We start from the raw sequence: 22,969 nt of genomic DNA on the forward strand, positions 1-22,969 counted from the left end.
TAAAGTCATATTTCAAGGGGGCTAATAATATTAGTCTAATATTATTATTTTTTTTAATTATTTCCGTCAATTAGGGCTGCACAATATATCGTTTCGCCATTGTTAGCGCAATGTGTGAATATAGTCACATCGCAAAATAAGCAATTTTGAGTTGTGATTATAATTAACCAAGAAATAGTTTATAAGCAATAAAAATAAGCTAGTTTAACCTTATACAGCGAACCGATTTATTTTTATGACATGTGACTCTAAGATTTCAAGCTAATTTGGGTACAGTTTGGGTACAAGAAGTTATCAAATTTGCTTTCACAAAGATTAATTGTATTTTATAATGCAATGAAGAATAAACAGTGTTTTTTTACATTTTATCACATTGTTATTTTACGTTTTAACATTTTAATCATAAAGTGCTGTCTACTTCATGTGTGTCTTTGACTATTAAAATCATTTATGCTTGTAATTTGTTTATCATACTTTATAATAAACACTCACAACAAAAATTATAGTAATGTAAACTTTTTCTTAGAGATAATTTTTTGAAATTACATTACAAAAAAAACAAATGATTGCAATGTTAGTTTTTTCCAATATCGTGCGGCCCAACCACCAAGCTAAACGAAATAAATATGAAATAAAATACTTTCACCAAAAGACAAAATATTATAGGAAATACCGTGAAATTCTTGCTCATTCCAAAATTGAAAAATAATTAAGATTTTACAGGATGGCTAACAATTTTTGCTGTGATTTTTTTATATATATATCAAAATGGGTACTGGTACCTCATTTCCAGTTTTGTCCCCTAATTAAAATGACAAAAAAATAAGCTCAAACTACTAAAAATAAAAACTCATTTTGTTAAAAGTTTTGACATCAAACATAAGCAAAGGTCAAAATCAAAGCTCCTGTAATACAAATCCAATGTGTAAAACTGAAAAAAAACTCATTTTGAAGTAAATGAAGAAAAAAAAATCTGAAAACTGTTAATTAACATTTTTTTTTTACGTGTAGATATTAAGAAAAAATTGCCTCCATACCAAATGAAATGCAGCTGACAAGGTGGCAAATAACTGGAGGAGAAGAAATGTGTGTTTTGAAGGGTACTGTTATCACAATGTTAGTTTACAGGCCATTAAGTCTTTTTCTCTGAATGTTTTTGCACTCTAGAGTACAGTGTCCACACAAGCTGACAGAGATGCCAGTTTATATGCAGCCGCTCGACACCATCACCGCCACCTCCCGACGGGGCTTACAGCAGTGCTAATCAACACATAATTACACACAAACACATGCACATCAATATTACACACACATACACAGCCATTTCTAATTGAAGTTACTTCCATTTATCACACTGCTTTGACCACAGAGTCAGTGTCTTTGTTGTAATCAGCCATTTTATTCTGTTATGTTAATGCTTACATATAATATTAATATGTCAATAGATTAATAGATTATACATTCTATTTTTTTTCATGTACATTGATAAAGTGATACTGATCCTTATTTTTATCAATGTTCAAAACAGTGAGTATACTTTAGTGAAAACTGATTCAAACAGTTTTGCTTTTTTTATCCTTGCTGAATAAAAGTATACATTCCTACAAAGCTTACTGACTCCAATTTTTTAAACAGCATGGTAAATCAGCAAATGCATAAATAAATAAATGAAGGAAGCTATCAATTGCCTTAAAGAAAATCTAATCATACGCTGTTCTTGTGTTGGTCTAAAATGTGGTCAGCTATGCCATCTAGTGGTGAAAGAGGGAGCTTTTTTTAAATGACTGAAGTTTCATTAAAAAAAAAATAAATCTGCTCTCATTTACTCATTCTCATCTTGTTCCAAACCGATTTAAGTTTCTTCTGCTAAACACAAAGGGTGATAAACTGAAGAATGCTGAAATAAAACAGCCATTGACTTCCATAATAGTTTTTTGTTTCACTAGATGAAAATGGCTGCTCAAAATATTTTCTTTTAGGTTCAACAGACGAAAGGAATTCAGAAAAGTTTAGAACTACTTGAGTTTGAGTAAATGAGGAGGAAATGTTTATTTTTTGGTGAACTATCCCTTTAAATTGATTTGAAAAAATAGATTGACGTTTGATTTGACAATGGTTGGCAACACCCCCCTGCTGGTAGAGATCCCAACTACAAAATCTGGTTTCTCCATTAATGCTAATTGCGTTTTATGGCACATTATATTAACATGGACTGATAACTGACACTCTTCAGGTTTTACCAAAGTTTCCTTTTAATTGCTGATCAAGTTACGTTGCACTGGCACTCTATAAGACAATATTTTTAATAAATAAATAAATGAAAATATTTACTATGAAAACGCTATAAAAAAAACTAAATGTATGAATAAATAAGCTTTTCTGATTTGAAAATATCAAAATCTAAATGTATAAAATGTAAACCAATTTAAAAAAAATAAAATCACAGGGATAATGAATAAAAAAATTTAAATAAAATTTTTTTTCAAAGTCAGATTTCAGCAATTTATTAAATGAAACTAGAAAAGACGAAAGATTACAGAGACAGAGTGATTTATTTAAACAAACTGATGATCTGGTGCATGCCTTCTATGGATGATTTGGATTTTCAACTATTTCTTCCTACTGTTTTATCTAGAATAATCTGTTATTTTCCGTTTCTTATTCCCTTTTTGGTTTTGCATTGTTTTTTGTTGGTGTTATTGTTGTTTTCTTTTAAAATAAAATAAAAAAGCGTAAATATGACTGGTGTAATACATTGTCATATATTTGTTACATCTCAATAAAAAGAAAGTCAATTATTGCAAACATTTGTTATGGTAGTTCTGATGTGTGATATATAGTTTATATTATGATATACGTTTATGAACTGTTAGAATATTCACTTATAGATGTTCTCAATATTTCAACAGCCTTTTCGAAACGGAACGTTTAAAGAATAGAGGGCACAAATTACAACACAAAGACATACCTGCTCTGGCTGGTGCTGGCTGAAGGGGCGATATCTGGGGTTAACACATACAAGCTGTTGTTCTTGGGCAAATGTAAACTCCGCAGAACCGTCTGAGAGAAAATGGAGATGCAGAAAACCATCAAAGACATTAATAATACTGTATAACTTTCTCGAAAAACAAAACAGCTATAACAGAACAAATTAGAGTTAAATAAAAAGTATCAGAGAAACAACTGGACCAATTATTTTAATATCAATATTCCTGTAATAATTATTGATTAATTGCCTGATTACGGTTAATCTATCTAAATGATCAGACAGCAATTTAACATTAAAAATAAGATTAAAAAGAAAAGAAATTAAAAAGTGCATTATACATTTTCATGTGGAGCTATATATTCTAGCCTCCTTAATGAAACAACATCATGAAACCACTTACATTTTAATTCAAACTTTGACGTCCAAATAAGAGAAATTCTACTCTATCCTATTTGATTCTATTCTACTCTATAGATAACAATAGGCTTAAACTGAAGGTGACATAAAATCAACCTAAACTGTTTAGCATGCCAACTAATCGTAGGCAAAAAAAAATCATTATGAAAACAAAATAAAAAATCATGACATCAGATTATAATCAGTATTGTTATGCTTACACTGTCAGACACGTCTCCACTCTTCCAGCCTTTTAACTGCATTTTAGAGACAGGCACCTGTAGCTCAGTCTCTAAAATGGTTTTAATTTCACCTGCAGTGGAAAAAAAAAGAGAGGGAATGGCAGTTCAGTATGTCACCACTAGAGGTCAGTGTGTGTCTACATTCAATAATGGTTAAAGTTTATTTACAGGAAGTTTAAATGTATTTAGTTTGTATGTCACACTGTAGCATTAATCAAACTTGGAAGCATGTGTGTACTAGTAACTGTTATTAACATTCAAAATCAGTTTTCAAATTGTTTGATATGTTTCCTCATTGACCCGCCTCACGCACAACTTGACAGGCTACTGGTTTGGCAACATAGTGAACTAACTTGCAATTACACAAAAAAATATTACAAATGGCAAGGTTTAGATGGAAGCCACCAATACTGTATATCAGTCTCCGTAGAACTTAACAATTACCCACATCCCCAACACATTTCATATATTTATAACTAGGATTTTAAACGTTATTAAAATGCCCTCTTGTATCAATTAAACACAGTAAAGCAATTCCAGCGTTATGGATATGACTAGGCATGGGACGGTAACCGTTTTTAAGGTATACCACGATTTGTTTTAAAACTGCCAACATTTTCTGTAATACCATTCCTAAAATATGAGTAAGATTTTTTATGTACTTTATTTTGTTTGTTTGTTTGTTTTTAGGACAACAGTATTTCCAGTAAAAAAGATATACAAAGATGCCGTTTTAAATTGTGAAAGAATCTGTGTTTTTGAAACTATTGAAGACAGCAGAAGTCTATGATTTACTTTCATTATTTAGCCTGACATTTACTGCTCCAAAATATTTTAACCTTTAAAAAAATAAAATATATTGTTTTCAAAGGGGAAAAAAGTTGTTGTTTTTTACCCAGACATTTAAAAAAGGATATATTTTAGACCAGTGATCACAATACTGCGATACCGTGAAACTGATTTTTTTTATCCAAGATTATCATACCGTCAGAATCTTATGCCGGCCCATGCCTAGATATGACATGCAGTAAAATCTCAAAACATAAATTCACATAGAATATATGTTCACACTATATTGAAACATCTGTTTATATTTTCCAAAATAACTAACCACAGAGATTTTGGATCAGAAAAATATTAATCTGTAGACTTTTTGATATTTTAAATGAGGAAAATAAACATGTGTTAAAGATATTACCAATAAACGTTGAGGATTAACAATGTACAACATAACTTGTCAAAATTCTGTAAATTAAACTGCCCAAAAACCAAAAGAAACAATGCTAATCAAAAGAATGAGAGTTGTCTCTCTATAGAACAAAAGTGGTTGATTTTATTTTATTTTACATTTTTGCATTCATGAGGAAAATGCTCTGTTATGGATGTGACATCTCTCGTTTATGGATGTAAAATTGCCACTTGTGTGACTTTGGTAAGTCAAACATAATTGTTTAAAAACATTGACAGAGACATTATTGAGTATTTTAACATACTGTCAAATACAAGCCTACACAAAAACCTTCTTGTTTTCCATTTTTCCATGGCAAGGTTGACATTTGCATGGAATTGGTCAGTATTTACTATTACATTTCATTTTCTGGCGAAAGTAACATTTCTATTAGCTTATCTGAAATAAAAGCAGCATTTAATATTTTGAAAATATTTTTAGGGTCAATATTTCTAGCTCTTTTAAAGGTATAGTTCACACAAAAATGAAAGTTCTGTCACAGAACTTTAAGAGTTTCTTTTCTGTCAAACACTAAAGATAATTGAAGAAAGCTGAAAACCTGTAACTGATGACTTCAATGGTATTTGTTTTTCCTGCTATGGAAGACAATGGTTAAAGGCTTTCAGCTATCTTCAAAATATCTTTAGTGTTCAACAGAAAAAAGAAACTCTTAAAATGTTTAAAACCACATGAGGATGAGTAAACGAATTACATCTTAATTTTTGTGTGAATTATCCCTTTAAGAAATTATTTATTTTTTCGATTGGCTAAATAAACCTATAAAATATAACTTGCATAGTTAACCTAATTAACCTAGTTAAGCCTTTAAATTGCACTTTAAGCTGAATACTAATATCATGCAAAATAAATAGCAAAATATTATGCACTGGGGCAGACTTAGTTATTTGGGGGCCCTAAGCAATTCCAGATTTGGGCCCTAGCATTGAAACTTAAAACATTCTCTTTTTCTATAGAGATTTTGTTCCCAGTAGATTTTTTTTATTTTATTTTATTTTTTTGTAAATAAACTTGAACTGCTCACACCTCGCACATGAACGTGGAAAAAACATTTCACCATTCATAGGACCAAAAGAATAATGTTAAAATCTTTATAGTTAGACAGATATTACAATATTTGATATAATATTTATAAAATAACTATATGGTTAATATAGACTTCTTGGCATTGGTTGGGGGCTCTAATTTCCCAGGGTCTTAAGCAGCTGTTTACCTATCATATTGGTTGAGTTTGCTCCTGATTATGTACTGTCATCATAGCAAAATCTGAACAAATTACTTGTTAGAAGTTAGTTAATTAAAAATGTGTTGAAGCTATTGGGAACAGATTTGAAGGAGATTAAGTCTTATATTTAATACAAGATGCGACTTCGATTCTCTTAATTTTTTGTTAGGTCTTACTGATAATAATTTGAAGAATGCAAGAAACAGGAAGTTGTTTAACTTTCTTCCCTTTGTTGCCCCTAAGTGTATTTTTCTCAAATGGATATCTGATAAGCCACCAACAGTATCAGAATGGCATAAGGTAATATTTGATCCTATGTCATTGGAATATTTTACCCACTAGTCAAGGGGAAAAAGTGATACTTTTATCAGATCTGGACACCTTTCCTTGAATATGTAGGTCCCAGGATTTCAGGCACATTTTTGCAAAACCTTAGATCACCATTAGCCTTGGTTAATTTATGTATTCTTCTATTATTATTACTTTGTATTTTTATGTCTTCTTTTTGATCTTCATTATGTGCTGTGATGTTGAGACATTTGTTGGTTGTAAAGTGTGGTCATTGTTCTGTTTTGTTTTGTTAAAATAAAGGCCAATAAAAGTGTTGAAAAAACACTCACCTTTCAACATCAGGTGAAAAATATTTGGAAAAAGTACACAAAAGGGCTAACAATTAAAAAATCACCTTAGTTTGGCTAGAAATCTGTCATTTTGCAACAGACATTTGTCAATAAGTAGACATTTACACAAACATAAAAAAACACTATGATTTTCTTCCTTTTTTACTGTATTTTTGGCCTAAATGCCACACACCCCTACAGGAGCACTTCCTGTTTACACTCATGTCATTAGATTCAACTTTCATTCAGAGAAATCTGAATGAAACAATCAGTATGTGGTTAGGGGCTTGTGCCCTACTGAGAATCGAATACCAAAAAAAAAAAAAATCCCCCGATAATTTCCTAGAAAAAAAGAAAACAACAGGTGGCAGGTGCAGGTGGCATGTCGATAAATTGCCATTTAACAAAAGCACATTCTCATATGAGAAACGTGTCAGCATTGTGGGTAACAGAGCACAATAATTTTTTACTAGATGCTCGATATGATGCGTGTTCCAAGAATTGAGTGCTATCAATAAATGCGGGATTTGCAAGATTGACTTATTTGAGGGACAAAAAACTGATTAATGGCAAAAAGATGCTTCACTGATCATTTATATCCATCTTTGTCCTACACCCTATGATGCTTTGCTTGATATACGGAGTCATCTCTGTTGAAATATAAACAAACAGTGTAGTCTTTTTAAAACTGGGTACAAGAAGATGGCATTATTCCACTCACAGTTCATCCAATGAATATTAAAAGAAAAACTTATTAGAATTAGGGCTATGGAATATATAGTTTCAGCATCAACATAACAATCAGTAGTTCCAAAATAGTAACAATGCATCATGATTATAGTTGACCAGGCACCACAGTTCAGGATGCACGATTTGTGGAGTCACTGCAAATATTAACTGTTTTACAGATGCCCTAGCATTAAACAGTTGAGTTTTACAATTTTTTAATCCATTCAGCCAATCTCCAGTTGTGGAGGGAGCATTTTTTGCTTAGCTTAGCATAAATGATTGAATCAGATTAGAACATTAGCATCTCATTTAAAACAATCTGCAAAATATAAGTTTCCTGTTTAAAACTGTTCTCTATGGTGTATTAAGACTGAGAGAATTTCTATTTTCTTGGTCAATACGGCTAGTAACTACTGTGTAATATGGTTGTGCTTTCTGCAAAGTCCTGGATTTTGATGCTGAATCAAAACGTTACAATTCTGGATCAATATTAAAGTTACTTTTGCACACTGGAGGAAGGAGGACACAATGGCTGAAGTATTTCTTCTAGACAGGTATCGTTCTGTTTTAAAACTATTTTAGACACACAACGCTGATGCAGATTGTGTTGGTTTACGAATGCGCTATATGCATGGAAGTGTTTATCAGCCACTGAATTATACTGACAAAGACTGATATGACTATTTTCAATTTCACAAGGGATTTTTTTAAGCATCGAAAACGTAGATTTTATAGACATTGGTTCATTTTTAAACATTGACAACCTGTGATACGCTCCCTATATTGTTTACCATGCTACTCTGAATATTCACTCTGAAATAGCTTGTATGGCTTAGTAATAAGTGTAATTCCTGCACCCCGCCAGCCAACCACTAAGCATACAAGAGTCTCTTTAGTACAGCGTGTGAGAGAGTGAGACCGGCGATCCCTGAATGCATGAAATATTGCACATTATGACAAGTTTTGCTTGCTACACAACATAAGACATGCCAGATACAATACAGTTTCTCGTAGGGAAATGTAGTACTATAAAGTACTATAAAGTTTTCTAACTGGCGAATGACATGATCTAGACATGATCTACTGTCATTTTTAAGGTGCGCTTTTATGATATAAACATACGTGGCTTTCGACAGCAGGGGAGGGACTTTCTTTCTAAAGATATTATGCTAAACGTTTAGCATTTTAGCAGATCACTTACTGCACCCATAGCTCTTTTTCCAAAAAAGTGCGTAGTGTTCCTTTAGGGCCTGTGACAGTGTGAGCATTTCAAGCTAGTTTGATACATTTGGCCAAACTTTGTAGCTATAAAAAAATAAAATTTTATTTAATTATTCATATAATGAAGACTATACAATGTTATTTTATATTTGATTATTTATTTGCTGTAAATTATTACTATTAGAATCCCCCAAAACAAAGCAGCACTGTTTTTTGTTTCATTTGTTATTAATTCATGCTTGTAATGTGTTATAAGTTTTATACAGATGCACTCACCTAAAATCATCCCAATTAATCTAAAATGATGAATTGTGTCTATTCAAATCATCAGGTGACACTATAATCATTTCACGTTTTTATATTAATCTTATGCAGGTGGACTTAAAAACTCCAAATACATCTTTTAGCAATATTAAAAACAAATACTATCCAATAATAAAATAATAAAGAGGAACAAAACACAGTTTGTTCTCAAAAAGGCTGTCAAATGAATTTTTTGTGATACTAATATGTCAAGTTAAAATGTTAAAGTGTAACGCTATTTTCACAGCACAAATAAAGCACAAAACCAAATGTACCTCTCCCTTAGTTTTTACAGTGTATATAGATTATTTGTAGCGTGACCTTAATCTTTAAAATTATTTTAACCCTATATGATTTAATTCAGTCGCTGAATGGAAGTTCCGCAATTGGAAGTGCAAGCCATTATTTGAAATGCAGAAGTAGTAGAAATAGTGTTCCTGTATGAGTGTGTGTATACATATGTATATGAGTATGAGTATGTATATGTATGTGTGCTTACCGACTGTGCTGGCGTCCTCCAGCACCACCTCTATGGAGCGCTGCCTGTACTCTACACGGAAGCTGAGCATTCGGGACTGCCGCTCAACGATGTGCCGTGAGGGCTGGACTGGGCAGAAGGCCGGGCTGGAGGAGGACGGAGGTGAGGAAGATGATGATGCTGATGCTGATTCTGATGCAGAAGGAGGTGGAGCTGAGGGCGTAGGCGCTGTGGCTTCTGATTGGCTGTGAGGTCCATAGGGGCCGGTTTGAGATGCTTCACTGGAGAAACTACTATATGGGAAAGAAAGAATTGTTTGGATTAATTAAGATGGTGATGAACATTCTATACAAGCAGCATCTCTCTGTTGAATTAATTAACTAATTAAAATTAATTATTAGTAATATAATAAACTAAATAATATTTAGTAATAAAACGTTTTACTAAATTATTACTAAATTACAATATTAAAACTTCATTTATTAAAGAATACTGAACATTTACACAACACATACGCAATCATTTATTTAAACTACAACTATATATATTTAATATATAACATAATAATAATCAGGGTTTCTGCAGGTTTCGTCAGGTCACATTTAAGACTTTCTAAGACCATTTTGTATGAAATTTTAGACTTATAGAGGGCTAAACGCTAATGATTATTTCCAATGGCCCGGTTGGGTCAATGGATTTTGTTTTGCTTGCCACAAAAAAAAATGATAAAATTTTTTTTTTTTTTTTATTTCTTAGTGACATACTTTAATGTGTCAAAAAACTAATTGTATACGCTATTTTTAACATAATATTACTTTCTCTTTTTTAAATGGCAAGTTTAACATTGTTTAAAGTATATTTATTGTGGAGGCAATTACATAAATAATAATACATAAACTATATATATATATATATATATATATATATATATATATATATATATATATATATATATATATATATATATATATATAAAAAGAAGAAGACAAAGACTAGCAGATCCAGGTTGAATCATGTCATGAAGATGCTGTGCTCTGAAGTGTGAGGGAAAGTTAGTGTTATTTTCCAACCCGAAGATGAGGCTGTGAGGAGTCAGTGGTGGAAGTTTATTTTTCCTCAGCATTATAACCCCAGCCTTGTGCTGTTTTCTCGTTATTTTTCAGATGGGTGCTTCAGCAATCTACAACGGGGGAATCATTGGCCACTATTGATGTACGGGACTTTGTCAAGGCTTGACAGGAATTTTACAGTACACAGTTCATGGACAAGTTTTTTCCTGTATTTCACAAGTGTAAGTGCAATTAAAATGGTTGCCTCCTTGTTTTCAGCTTGCAAATTATGTATTTAATTGTGTTTTGTTACTTGTAACCGCTTATAATGTGTCTGGTTAACACTTTATATTCTCGTATCTCAAGCCATGTTGAAAACGGGATGCTCGCGATCCACTGCTGCTCGTCATTGCTATGGCCAGCGTCAGCTGTTTCTACACACATGCGGCAGTCAAGTTTCAAAAAGATTCAACTTTTGCCACTGTGGATTAATACAAAGTGTGACCCTGTTTTTACTTATGGTTAAGAATAATGCAATATGCTGGTGTTAAACTGCATTGCTTTATTGCACTCCTGCATTAGACTCACACATACACTCTGCACTCTGACTACTTCAAAGTTGTTGATAAGGCGTGGTGAGCATTTCTCTGTCTCACGTTGAAGACAGTTGCAATAGCAATAGACTAAGTTATCGGACCAATCAGTGAAGATATGCAGGAGTTTGAGAACAAATGAATCACTAAACGAATCATATGGGAGACGATGGGATAATCAGGTCAAAATAGATGCGTATTATAAGACAATGAAAGTGTTTTTTGACCTTGCATGTATATCAACCTGTTGTTGGAAACCCCCAAAACCAAATATGACCTTTTTTAATGCATAATAGAGACTCTTTAAAATGTATATAAATGTGATCATATAACACAATTTTAAGTAATGTATTACAATTACGAATACAGTGCATCTTGTAATTTTATTTTTGCATTATCTGATCACACGAATTAGAAAAGTCAAATTATTTCAGAAAAGGGGACTTGGAAGAAAAGGAAATAGATAAAGTAAAGAAGAGGAAAACCAAAATAGAGAACAAAAAAAGCTTGCACTTCCTCACACCACTCATGCATGATCCACAATGCCTTCAGTGCCAAAATCCAAACAGTATCAGACTCAATGTAAACAAGCTTTACTGGTATAATAATATGGGCAGGGCCCAACAGACGCTCGATTGTCCAACCCAGAGAAAATCAGCCACACAAACGGCTTTTTCTGGCACTTGCGCCCTCACTCTCTCTCCGTCTCTCTCTCTCAGCGGCTGATGGCTGAATTCCCCCATGCCCCCGTGTTCCCCTGTGGCAGTAAATAATGTCTTTTCTCTGAGCGCTGGCGGGACAAAGGCTCCTCTCTTCTCCTCCAGGGTCAGCACATATCGCTGTAAGAGCAGGAGCGGGGGGCCAGGCACAGCACACAATGCCTGACTTTATACCACCTTATTACAATACCAAAAGGTTAAAGACGTTAGGCTCTGGGGGCATTCAGAAACTCGTTAGACACAAAAAGGAAAACCCAAACATTGGATAAATTATAGAAATGTCTGCAAAAAAAAAAAAAGGAAACACAGTTTCTGCTTCAGCCTCTGTGACATCTATATGTCAACATAGTCACATAATTCAATGTGTACTATAAAACAGCTTGGCATGATGGAAAAAAAGCACAGACACAGGAGATCATACGATAGCGTGGAATAGAAAATAAGTGCAGTGTACTCCAAAGCCATATGACATCGGATTGTATGAGGAATAGATCTAAATGTTACATTTTATGCATTGAAAAGATGGCCTAGTGGTTACTTGTGTTTGTAATAATTAGCTATTATCAATTGATTTGGTTTATAAAATCATTCATGTGTTTGGCTTTTAATCTCTGCTGAGTAATCACTAGCTTCAGAAATGACTAATTAAACCAGTCACAGTGATTTACAAGTTAGGGAAGCGAGATATTATGGAATACAAATTTATATTTTGGTCAATTTGTCATATAAATGTATGATATGGCAAATGATATACACTACCGGTCAAAAGTTATGTTTTTTAAAAGAACATTATTCTGTTAATCAAGGTGGCATTTATTAAATGTAAAAAACATTGATATTGTTAAAAATGTATTACAATTTTAAATAACTGCTTTCTTGTTTTATGTAGTTTCAAATTAAATTATTACTCCAGGCATTATTGCTTTTATTACTATAACCATAAATAATAAGAATAATAATGATAATATTAATAAATACAATTGATATCAGTGTGATTTCTAAAGGATAATGTGTTTGAAGACTGGAGTAATAAAGCTGAAAACTCATCTTTAAAATCACTGGAATAAACTGTTAAATTAAATTATAAACTACTTCTGAACAGTTATTTCATAGTGTAATAACATTTCACAATTTATTTTACATTCAGTACTGTATTTTTGGTTGAATAAATGCAGCTTTAGTGAGCAGAAGAAGCTTATTTAAAAACATTTAAAAATTATACTGACACCAAAACGTTTGACCAGTGTATACACACTTTTTAGGTAACTGGCAAAGAAATACTTATTGTACAAGTTTCACAATATCAACTCTGAAAACTGGACTGATACCGTTTAAATTTACTGGAACGTCTGTGTTAAGCTGCTTTGACACAATCTATATTGTAAAAGTGCTATAGAAATAAAGATGAATTGAATTGAATATATTTTGTATCAGTGTTTTCTGTAAAACCATTATTGTAAACAAAAACTTGTATGCACGCAAAAGATGGCCAGTGGTTACTTGTGTTTGTATTAATCAGATATTATATTGTAAACAAAAAGTATCTTGTAATTTTTTTTAAATATATAAAAATAATCAAAATTTTACATTTAAAATAGTGCTAGGCAAAAAAATAAATAAATCAAAGGTTATAAAAGTTTGTTTTGATATAAAGTTTTTTTTTTACATATTATTTGATATAATCAAATAATAATTTCATACATATGCTAGATAAGTTGCCGGTCCATTCCACTGTGGCGACCCCAGATTAATAAAGGGACTAAGCCGAAAAGGAAATCAATGAATGATAATAATATATGTGTGTATTATATATATTTATTATACACCTATAGCGAATGTCTTTGGGCTGTGGGGAAGCCGCAGCACGCGGCGGAAATCCACTCCAACATGGGGAGAACATGCAAACTCCACACAGAAATGCCAACTGACCCAGCTCGAACCAGCGACCTTCTTGCTGTGAGGAGATCGTGCACCGTGACACCTACATAAATTGTATCATATGCATATGTAATATACATCTAGATATAAATACGCACTCTCTCAAATATGCATGCATGTGTGTATTTACAAATACACAATAAATATACACAGGTCACACTAGGGCTGGGCGATTTGGACAAAAATCAATATCTCGATTGATTGAACATTTTAACTCGATTATGATTAATGAACAATTATTTTAGTTTCTTATTTCTTTGCCCTTATAGTTCACTGACAATTATTTTGTACAGTAAATATTTAAATAGATTTATATTTATAAAGATTTTTTAAACATAGGATGAATAATTGCTTTTAAAATAATTGAAGAAAAGACACACTATCTACTAACCATGATTATTTATTGAACATCAATGCTGAACAACTGAAATTAAAACACACATTGCCTAAAACGCAACTCTCCCCGCCACACACCCTTAGCACCGCTACCACACTGACTAATCACAAAGTTTGTGTTATGTGTCATTGTGACGTGTAGTTACATTTTTTTAAGGTGTGTGGGCATGCGAAGGCTGCGCTAGACCATACGTGTTCACTTGGCAAAAGTATAATATCAAAATAATATAATAATATAAATAATAATATAATAAGTCTAAATCAGCCTTAACAGAGCGGGGTCACGTGACTCCACACATGGTAGGGAAACTAATTGGAAAAAATTAACCGGATAAAATTGATTGATAATAGGATCTCAATGACGATTTCGATTGCTTTTCAATTAATCACCCAGCCCTAGTTCACACAATTAAATTATGTCAAAAAAAACTTTTATTTTGGATGCAATTAATCGAGATTAACGTTTGCCCAGCATTAAAAATATTTATATATTTTAAAGATAATAAATACAATGCTTCTAAAACATAAACAAAACAGAGGATGTGGCAAGGCCAAAATGTAGACTAAAATACAAATCTGATGAACCTCAAACATCACAAAGAAGCTTTCTTTTGAACTCATTTGAGGGGCTCAGCCTACGCAAGTTCCTGTTTGTGAAATTCACAGGGTTAACAAATGAGTCAGCTTCAAGATTAACAACAAATCCAGCAGCTTTTTTTCTTTAGCAGTGATATGGGACGGCCATTCCTTCATATCTCACTAGAACAGTGGAGTCCTGGAGCCCGCGGCATCTTCAACCCATTTTTAAACAATCTTGTGACCTGTATATAATCTTCAACCACTAACGTCTCCTTCTCTCCCCGCTCTCAGACAGAGGCTGGCACTCAGTCAGCTCAGTGATTCCTCTGTGAGCATCTAGATGGCAGTCTACACACACGCTTGGCTTGCCAGCGGCACGTAGATCTCCCAGTCCCGCCGAGCAGAGATCCAGCTGGCGGCGGGCGACTCAATGGGGGCACTTGAGTGAACCGTGCCATCCTACAGCCTGCAGTATGGTGCCAGCCACCCACTGAATGCACAGGCTGGAAGTCGCCATGCCAGGCTCCATTCATAATTATGTGCCTTTGAGAAAAACATGTCCTCGTGTCCAAGCCCTTACATTCACACACCCTCTAAATAAACCGTCACAGAGCGCGCTCCGTCTGAATATATTTGTTCTTAAGACTCCGGGGCATTCATGAGCACTGACCGTTGAGGAAGGAGAAATGGACGGCGGACACAATGAGAGTTCACAAACGCCTTTTGTTGCCTAAAGTTTCAATTCCTGTTATTGGGTCAGATTTTTTTTCTTTTGCTGTTGTGCTTGTGTGTGCGTTTCTGTTCAATTTCTCTCTTTTTCAGGCCAAGGCGAATCTCAATACGGCTAAAAGCGTAGTGTAACACTTTACAAACTCTTCAAGCGAGACAGACAAACAACAAGAACTGTTTGTTGCGTTTTCAATTGTGGGTGTCAACGGTTTAGTGCCCAACGCCGTGCCAAGGTGGTTGGCCTCTCTATATACCTTCACAAGCAGTGAAGAGTGCACAACAATGAAAGCTGTCAACTACTTTGCTTACCCACAATGCAACTGGCAGAATTTAATTGGTCCATGGAACGCTGAAAAGCTTTACATTCTGCCTAAACACACCATGAATGCGTTCACTGTGATCCAAAGCGGGGCGAAAGGAGAAAGAGGAGAAAAAGTTGCACGTATGAAACAGTGGTGCGCAACAACCCTACTGACTGTCCTGAACAGCACATTAGGCAGTGTTATTGGAGTACTACTGTATTAATGCAGTGAAATGTGGTCAGTACCGCAGAACCCACAGTTGGCTACATCTTATAAAAAGCTCCCAACTTTGTTGGTTGTTCTCCTCCATTAACAAGGTCATCAAGCAACCGCTATGAAAACCCCCGCAGTAAAGCTGATTGTTTGATTTCCTGTGACTGCTGTTGAAATGGCATGAAGGGGGTAATTGCTGGGGAGCAGACTTCCAGAGGGAAATGAGATGACAGCTTTCTCTGCGCTGCTATTTTACCGCAATTATTTCCGCAACACAATTTAATTCTCACTTTCTGTTTCCTCCCTTTTATTTTTTCTCTCTCCCTCAGTTGTAAGCAGTTAAAGAAGCAAGCAAAATTGTCCTTATCTACTAAACGATACAGAAGACAGATGATAATTATAATTATTTTATTAATCATTATTTTTATACATGTTCAGCAGTATTTTGTTTTTCCTGTGAGAGTTTTAATAACAGGAATAGTTTACCAATTAATATTGGACAAGAGTACTGCCAACCACTCAAGCTGCATTTGAAATGCTGGTTAAAAATACATCAGGTGTGTGACCATTAAGTGAGGGGGTGAGAGGGTATAATTTACATTTTTAAAGTCATTTATTTTATGATACCGTGTTGATATTTTTATTTTGTAATCTGATCTGTATTCATATCCTCCTGCCTTATATTGAGGGACTGCAGATGAAGTTTAGCTGTGATGCTAATTCTGGGGTAGTTCTTTAACTGTCTGTTGTCCCTGTTAAATAAAGAATTAAAATAGAAAAATATAAGACAAATGTTTGTCATCACATTTGTTTTTCTTTTTTCTTTTTGTATTTATTTGCATTAAGTTGGTCTGAAGTGAGAGTAAATAGCATTGTCAAATTCTGTTTAACTAAATTTTAGTCAAATGTTCTGAAAAAATGATCTTGGTTTCCATATAAATATCAAGTAGCACACTGACACTGGCACCAAGACAGCATATAAGAATGATTTCTGGAGAAGCATATGACATTGAAGACTGGAGTAATGGCTGTTGGTAATTTAGCTTTGTCATCACAGAAATACATTTTAAACATAATAGAGAAATGTCATGCTAAACTTTAACTGCGTTTGATAATATTACTTTTGTTTACAGCATTTGAATCAAACAAATGAATGTTTAGGGCATTATTTTTAGAAATAAATAATTTAATAATAGTTATTATTAAATAATCATTTAAAGTTAAAAGCTTTAAACGATGGTATAATATAAGAATAATTATAATAATACTAGGACCCACATACATTAAATGTCTTCATTTGATATGTACTATAATTTTAATTAATCATTTGATACAGTGTGCATTTTACACATTTACATTATAACACTCAAAAATATCTTCATGTAATTACAAAAGTCTTGTTGGGTACTGTTGATACCCAGCTATTAACCCACAATAAAAGCTACACCACTAACCTTAACCGTATCCTTCACCTCAAAAGCTGAATTCTTTTTTGTTTTCCAAAAATTCATTAATGTAATAGGTCCCCTGCACCTAAAAGTTATATTTTTGGACATAAGTTGTAAAAAAAAAAATCTGGTAATTAGCAGCTGCCTGGAGCTTGTGAACAAAATAAGTTAGCAAAAGACACTTTATTAAACTGCAGATTAAAAAATTTCAAGATCCAAAGTTTGGAGTCGTGATCACACTCCCATCATGCCATTTTGAAAGAGGAAATAAATGAAAACACCACCCAATAATGAGCTATGCGCAACTGAAGGCAGATATTACACGTTTTCCTGTGTAGTAAAATGTATATAAAGTGGGACTTAATAATAATAATAATATTATTAATAATAGTACTAATAAAAATAACAATTTAAAATTGTAAAGAAAAAACACTGTCAACTCTCTACTTATTTCTGTGAAGATATCAGCACTTCCAATATAATATTTGCCTAATAGCAAACTATTTCTGCCCTATTTTATTAAAAGTTTATTAACTATACATTTGGTGGCATGATGGCTCAGTGGTTAGCACTGTCCCCTCACAGCAAAAAGGTTGCTGGTTCTAATCCCGGCTGGGCCAGTAGGCACTTCTATGTGGAGTTCTCCCAATGTGCTCCGGTTTCCCCCACATCTCCAAAGACATGCGCTATAGGTAAATTGGGTAAGCTAAACTGTCCGTAGTGTGCGTGTTTGAATGAGTGTGTAAGGATGTTTCCCAGTGATGGATTGCAGCTGGAAGGGCATCCGCTGCATAACACAGATGCTGAATATGTTGGCGGTTCATTCCGCTGGGGCGACCCCTTATTAATAAATGGACTAAGCCGAAAAGAAAATGAATGAATAAATGAATGACGTTTTGTTCAATAAAAAGTGTATGTATCGTCAAATGTATGCATAAAAATATCAATCTTTCCCACAACAAAAGTGTGGCTAGTAAAAATGGCGAGTTTCTAGTAATGTTGTAAAAACTACTTGCCACAATGGCTAGTGATCAAAAAAGTTAATGTCAAGCCCTGTCCTCAAGATTTAAAGAAATTGTTCACACAAAAATGAAAATCCTGTCATCATTTACTCACATCAACTAGTTCCAAAAGTTCTTTCGTTCTTTTACTGAACACAAAACAAAATATTCGGAAGAACATCTTGGAAAATATATTTTTTAAAAGGGCTATTCACTACCATAGTATTTTTTTGTTCCAACTATTGGTGTCAATGACCGCTTATTTTTCAACATTCTTCATAAAATCTAGCTTGATGTTCAACAGAAGAAAGAAATTCATTAACATTTCAAACCAGCGTGAGTGTGAGTAAAAAGTAAGGACATTTTCTCTTTTAAAAGTACTCTTGCTTAAATTTGTGCTTATTTTCTTGCATTTTCTGTATACGGGGCTGTACCAGAAGTTGTTTTGGCTACTGAGGTTATACATGGAAGCAATTGTGCATAGCCTCACACCATTATACTCAATTACAGAAAGAAACATATGCAGGATTTTGTGTTTTGCTGTTCAGTAGGTTATTTGCTGATCAGTCAGACATAAAATGGCAGAGTAGACTTTTGATTTGTCTAATCAGATGAGCAGGCACGATAAAAGCTCTACCAAAGGGCTCAACAAGCCGAGACACACGCTGTTTTGACATTTCCCCCTCGATTCCTTAACATCCAGGGAACCAGCGGCAGCCACAGCTGGCTCTCATTATAGCTTAGAGACGAATGCCCTTTTGAGAGGAGGCCAGTTTAATTTTACAGGGGCATGAAAACAGTAACCACCTCGTTCGAGCCATCAGTCTCAGATGGGACTTGATTCAGGTAATGTGCTGTTTTTGGAGTTTACCGGCATTAGTCTCTACTCCAAAGGCTACTTAAAAGAGCATGTAGCTGAATGGAGTGAAATCTCTACAATAATCTTGTGGAGGGAAAGATGCTGATGAACTTCATACCTTTGTAAGATCCCGTTTTCTTGTGGTATCACTCCATTGATGGCCGCCTAAAGAGAAAACACAAATGTATTTTCAATAAGGGCTTGTGTTAGTAATTATGAATACAAGAAATACCAGTTAAGTTGACTTAAAAAAGAAAGTAAAACAAGCAACTACCCATAACTGGATAAGAAATTACCCACTGGTTCCACAACTAAATTTACATGAAAATGAATACAGTCAGTTGTACACTTTTAAGTTGAAAAGGTTTGTATAATTTCCATTTACTGTAAAAAAAATCCTGCGATGTGACCAAAACTATTTTAAAAGACTAAATATAGTCCTTAAATTAAGAAAGATTACAGTAAATGTTAACATTTTAGATTTCCGTGCCAGTAAGATCTTTGTTTGATAAATACATTTAAATCATTTGGCACCAATAGCCTAGTGCAGGCCAGGGTGTCCAAACTCGGTCCTGGAGGGCCGGTATCTTGCAGATTTTAGCTCCAACTTGCCTCAACACACCTGCAAGAGTGTTTCTAGAAAGCCTAGTAAGAGCTTGATTAGCTTGCCCGGGTGTGTCTGATTGGGGTAGGAACTAAACTTTGCAGGACACTGGCCCTCCAAGACAGAGTTTGGGCACCCCTGGCCTAATGGTTAAATGGGGCAACATATGCTCACGGCAACTCGAGCTTGATTACCATCTCTAAGTCCTTTGCCGATCCTTCCCCTCTCTCTACTCCCAATGCTTTCTTGTCTGTAACCTCCACTATCCTATCTAAATAAAAAGGTAAATAATAATAATAATAATAATAATTTATATACATAAATTCACACATACACACACACACACACACACAAATGTATATAAATACATTTTAAATCACCCTTAAAACTATACTTTTAAATAAATAATGTACTTTTTAGCTTTTTATTTAGCCTAGCCAGGCGTCACAAAACAAGTCCAAAAACATGCGCTATAGGTGAATTGGGTAAGCTAAATTGTCCGTAGTCTATGTGTGTGAATGCAAGAGCGTATGGATGTTTCCCAGTGATGGGTTGCATCTGGAAGGGCATCCGCTGCTTTAAACATGTTGGATAAGTCGGCGGTTCATTCCGTTGTGGCGACCTTAGATTAAAAAAGGGACTAAGCCGAAAAAAAGGAATAAACAAATTAGCTAAGCCATTGCAATAATACATTATTAAATGTTTAACAAATAAAATAAATCGTTTTAAAAAATTAAATATATTTTTTGTTTGTTATTTATTTTATTTTGTGTTTTAATTAATTTAACAGCATAATATAGCAAATTGGTCAAAAAGCTCACATAATGACACAATTCATTTTATATTTCAATAATATGTCATGATAAAGTATCTTTTCTTTAAATTCAATTAATTAACAGTTTATACAATAACCAGATAGAAAGGACATTTTTAGAAAAAAAAAAGAAAATTCTTCTCACTTTTTTTTCACACTTTTGAAAAAAAGTTTGCTCAAGAACTTAAAAATTTAATTAAATAAAAAAATAAGTTAATTAAATATAAACATTTAATCAATCAAATATATACATATTTAAATATAAAACACTTTTCAAAAACTGATTATTACAGGCCCAATATAAAATTGTGCAAAATAAAATGCAAAAAAAAATTAAACTTTGCGATGTTGTCATTATGTTGTTATTTCAATTTGCATCCCTGAAATTATTTTTGCTGTACATTTTGCATATTTTTATTTATATATAAAATTATAATAGGTTGTATTGCTGCATGACCTAAAATGCGTTACTTTTATCTATAATGTTTTTTTATTTATCTTGCTATTGTATTATATTATATTATATTATATTATATTATATTATATTATATTATATTTATTATGTTATATTATAGATTTTTTATTGTGTTTCATGTTTTTTAAATATATTTTTTTATATATATTTGTATTGTTTAACTCAGAAAGGAAGAAAATGTGAACTAAAAGTTTTTTGCTGATAAACTGGAACAGTTGATGTCTTGTGATTCTTTGTATTTCATACTGTAAGTTTCTAACTAATATCCATCAATAAAACAAAGTTAAACTAAATTTCATCCCTGTGGTTGAATAAGATTGTGGTGATCCAAATTATTAAATTATTTTACTTGAAACTATTTATTTTACGGCACTACAAAATAAACAATAAAGAATCATATGAAATGACCTTTATTATTTCATTCATCTGAAATACAGTTAGTAACATAACATAGCCCAAATGTCAAACTGACATAAATGTTAAATGCTTTATAGGATGCCAAAGCTAATAAAAGCATGACTATTTCTGAATGGTGAAAATCAGATATTCAGGTAGAAAACCCAAACAACAAGTATCCAGCAATGTGGACCGCATATTTTCCCCTTCAGACTGAATTGGAATGCACAGTGATGGCTTGATGTGTTTGTGTCTGTGCGTGTGTGAGCAAGTGGCTTCTGGAGCCAGACTGTGATAAGAAGCCTTACTCGGTGGATACAGATCTGAATGGAATGGCTTCTGATTGAGCCAAATAACAGAGTGTATACAAGGACGTACATCGCAACGCTTGCTATGCTCCCAGATTTTTTCCATGCCTGAAGAGGCCGTAGACATGATATTTTGTCTGTGTAGAGACAGAACATCAGATATTTTCACAGATCTAACCGTTGATGGTCAGAGAAATATACAAGCAGCAGATCTTTGACTGCTCGTGTAAGATTTGCTCAGGTGTAGCGCGGTGTTTATGTGATCAAGAGTACGGCACACATCCTGGCTTCAGCATGTGGGGTGTTCAAACACTTGCTGGCTGTCCCGTCTTAATTTTTTCAACCCTGCACTGTAACAGCAAGTCATCACATTCACAGGTGCACTTAACCACGGCGTACGCTTGGGCCTGCTTTCTTTGAATTGCTGCCAGCATACAACCAGCTCCCTGCTAAATATAGTAAAACAGCCCCACTTTAAAGATAAAGAGCGACTTTGTGGAGGAAAATCTGTCTGTAAAACCGCAGTTTCTTGATGTTTGTTTGAGTACTGTCACTTTAGATCTGTCTTGACACTGAATTCTTTGTACCTCTGTTGCATATGGGATGGACTGAAGGCCACACTTTTAGTGCGAGTGTAGGTTGCTCATGCAAATTAGCACAATGGAAACTGCCAGAAGACACCCCTGTTACATTTCACCCAATCAAAGCATAGCTCTCCAGCCTGCTTTTGTCTGTGGTGTGACAGATGTCACATCTGCGTATTTTTTTTTAGGTGAAATCATGTCTGTGGCAGCGAATGAAAGGTGATATAGAAGACGATAAATCATCATGCTTGCCTTGTATTATGACTGAGATGGCTTCAATTAAAAAAAGAACACACCCTGTATTTCAAAGAGAGAGAAGGGTTCCTGGAACAAGGATTTTTCAGGACCGATTTGATCTGTCTAAATGATCTGTTTGCAATAGATAAGATGAAAGGCTATAAAAATATGTAAGTATCTGCAGACTAGACTGAAGCAGACATTACTGTCTGTTCAAACAACATTATCGATTGAAACAGACACCTAGATACATAAGCTCTGCCTGTTAGGAGCAAC

The 22,969-nt window shown here is 33.7% G+C and overlaps 1 protein-coding gene across 2 annotated transcripts in view; it reads right to left on the reverse strand.

Annotated features, from left to right (window-relative positions):
• Positions 1 to 22,969, reverse strand: part of faf1 (Fas (TNFRSF6) associated factor 1) — a 130,248-nt gene that overhangs the window by 103,165 nt on the left and 4,114 nt on the right. Inside the window, 4 exon segments of one of the 2 annotated variants that reach the window (NM_212973.3) lie at positions 2,969 to 3,060; positions 3,607 to 3,698; positions 9,471 to 9,742; positions 19,394 to 19,440. In NM_212973.3, coding sequence (NP_998138.2) covers positions 2,969 to 3,060; positions 3,607 to 3,698; positions 9,471 to 9,742; positions 19,394 to 19,440 — 503 coding nt within the window. 2 annotated transcript variants of the gene reach the window in all.

The sequence above is a fragment of the Danio rerio genome, chromosome 8, assembly GCF_052040795.2.
Source record: "Danio rerio strain M-AB ecotype USA chromosome 8, GRCz13ab, whole genome shotgun sequence".
NCBI classification, from domain to species: Eukaryota; Metazoa; Chordata; class Actinopteri; order Cypriniformes; family Danionidae; genus Danio; species Danio rerio.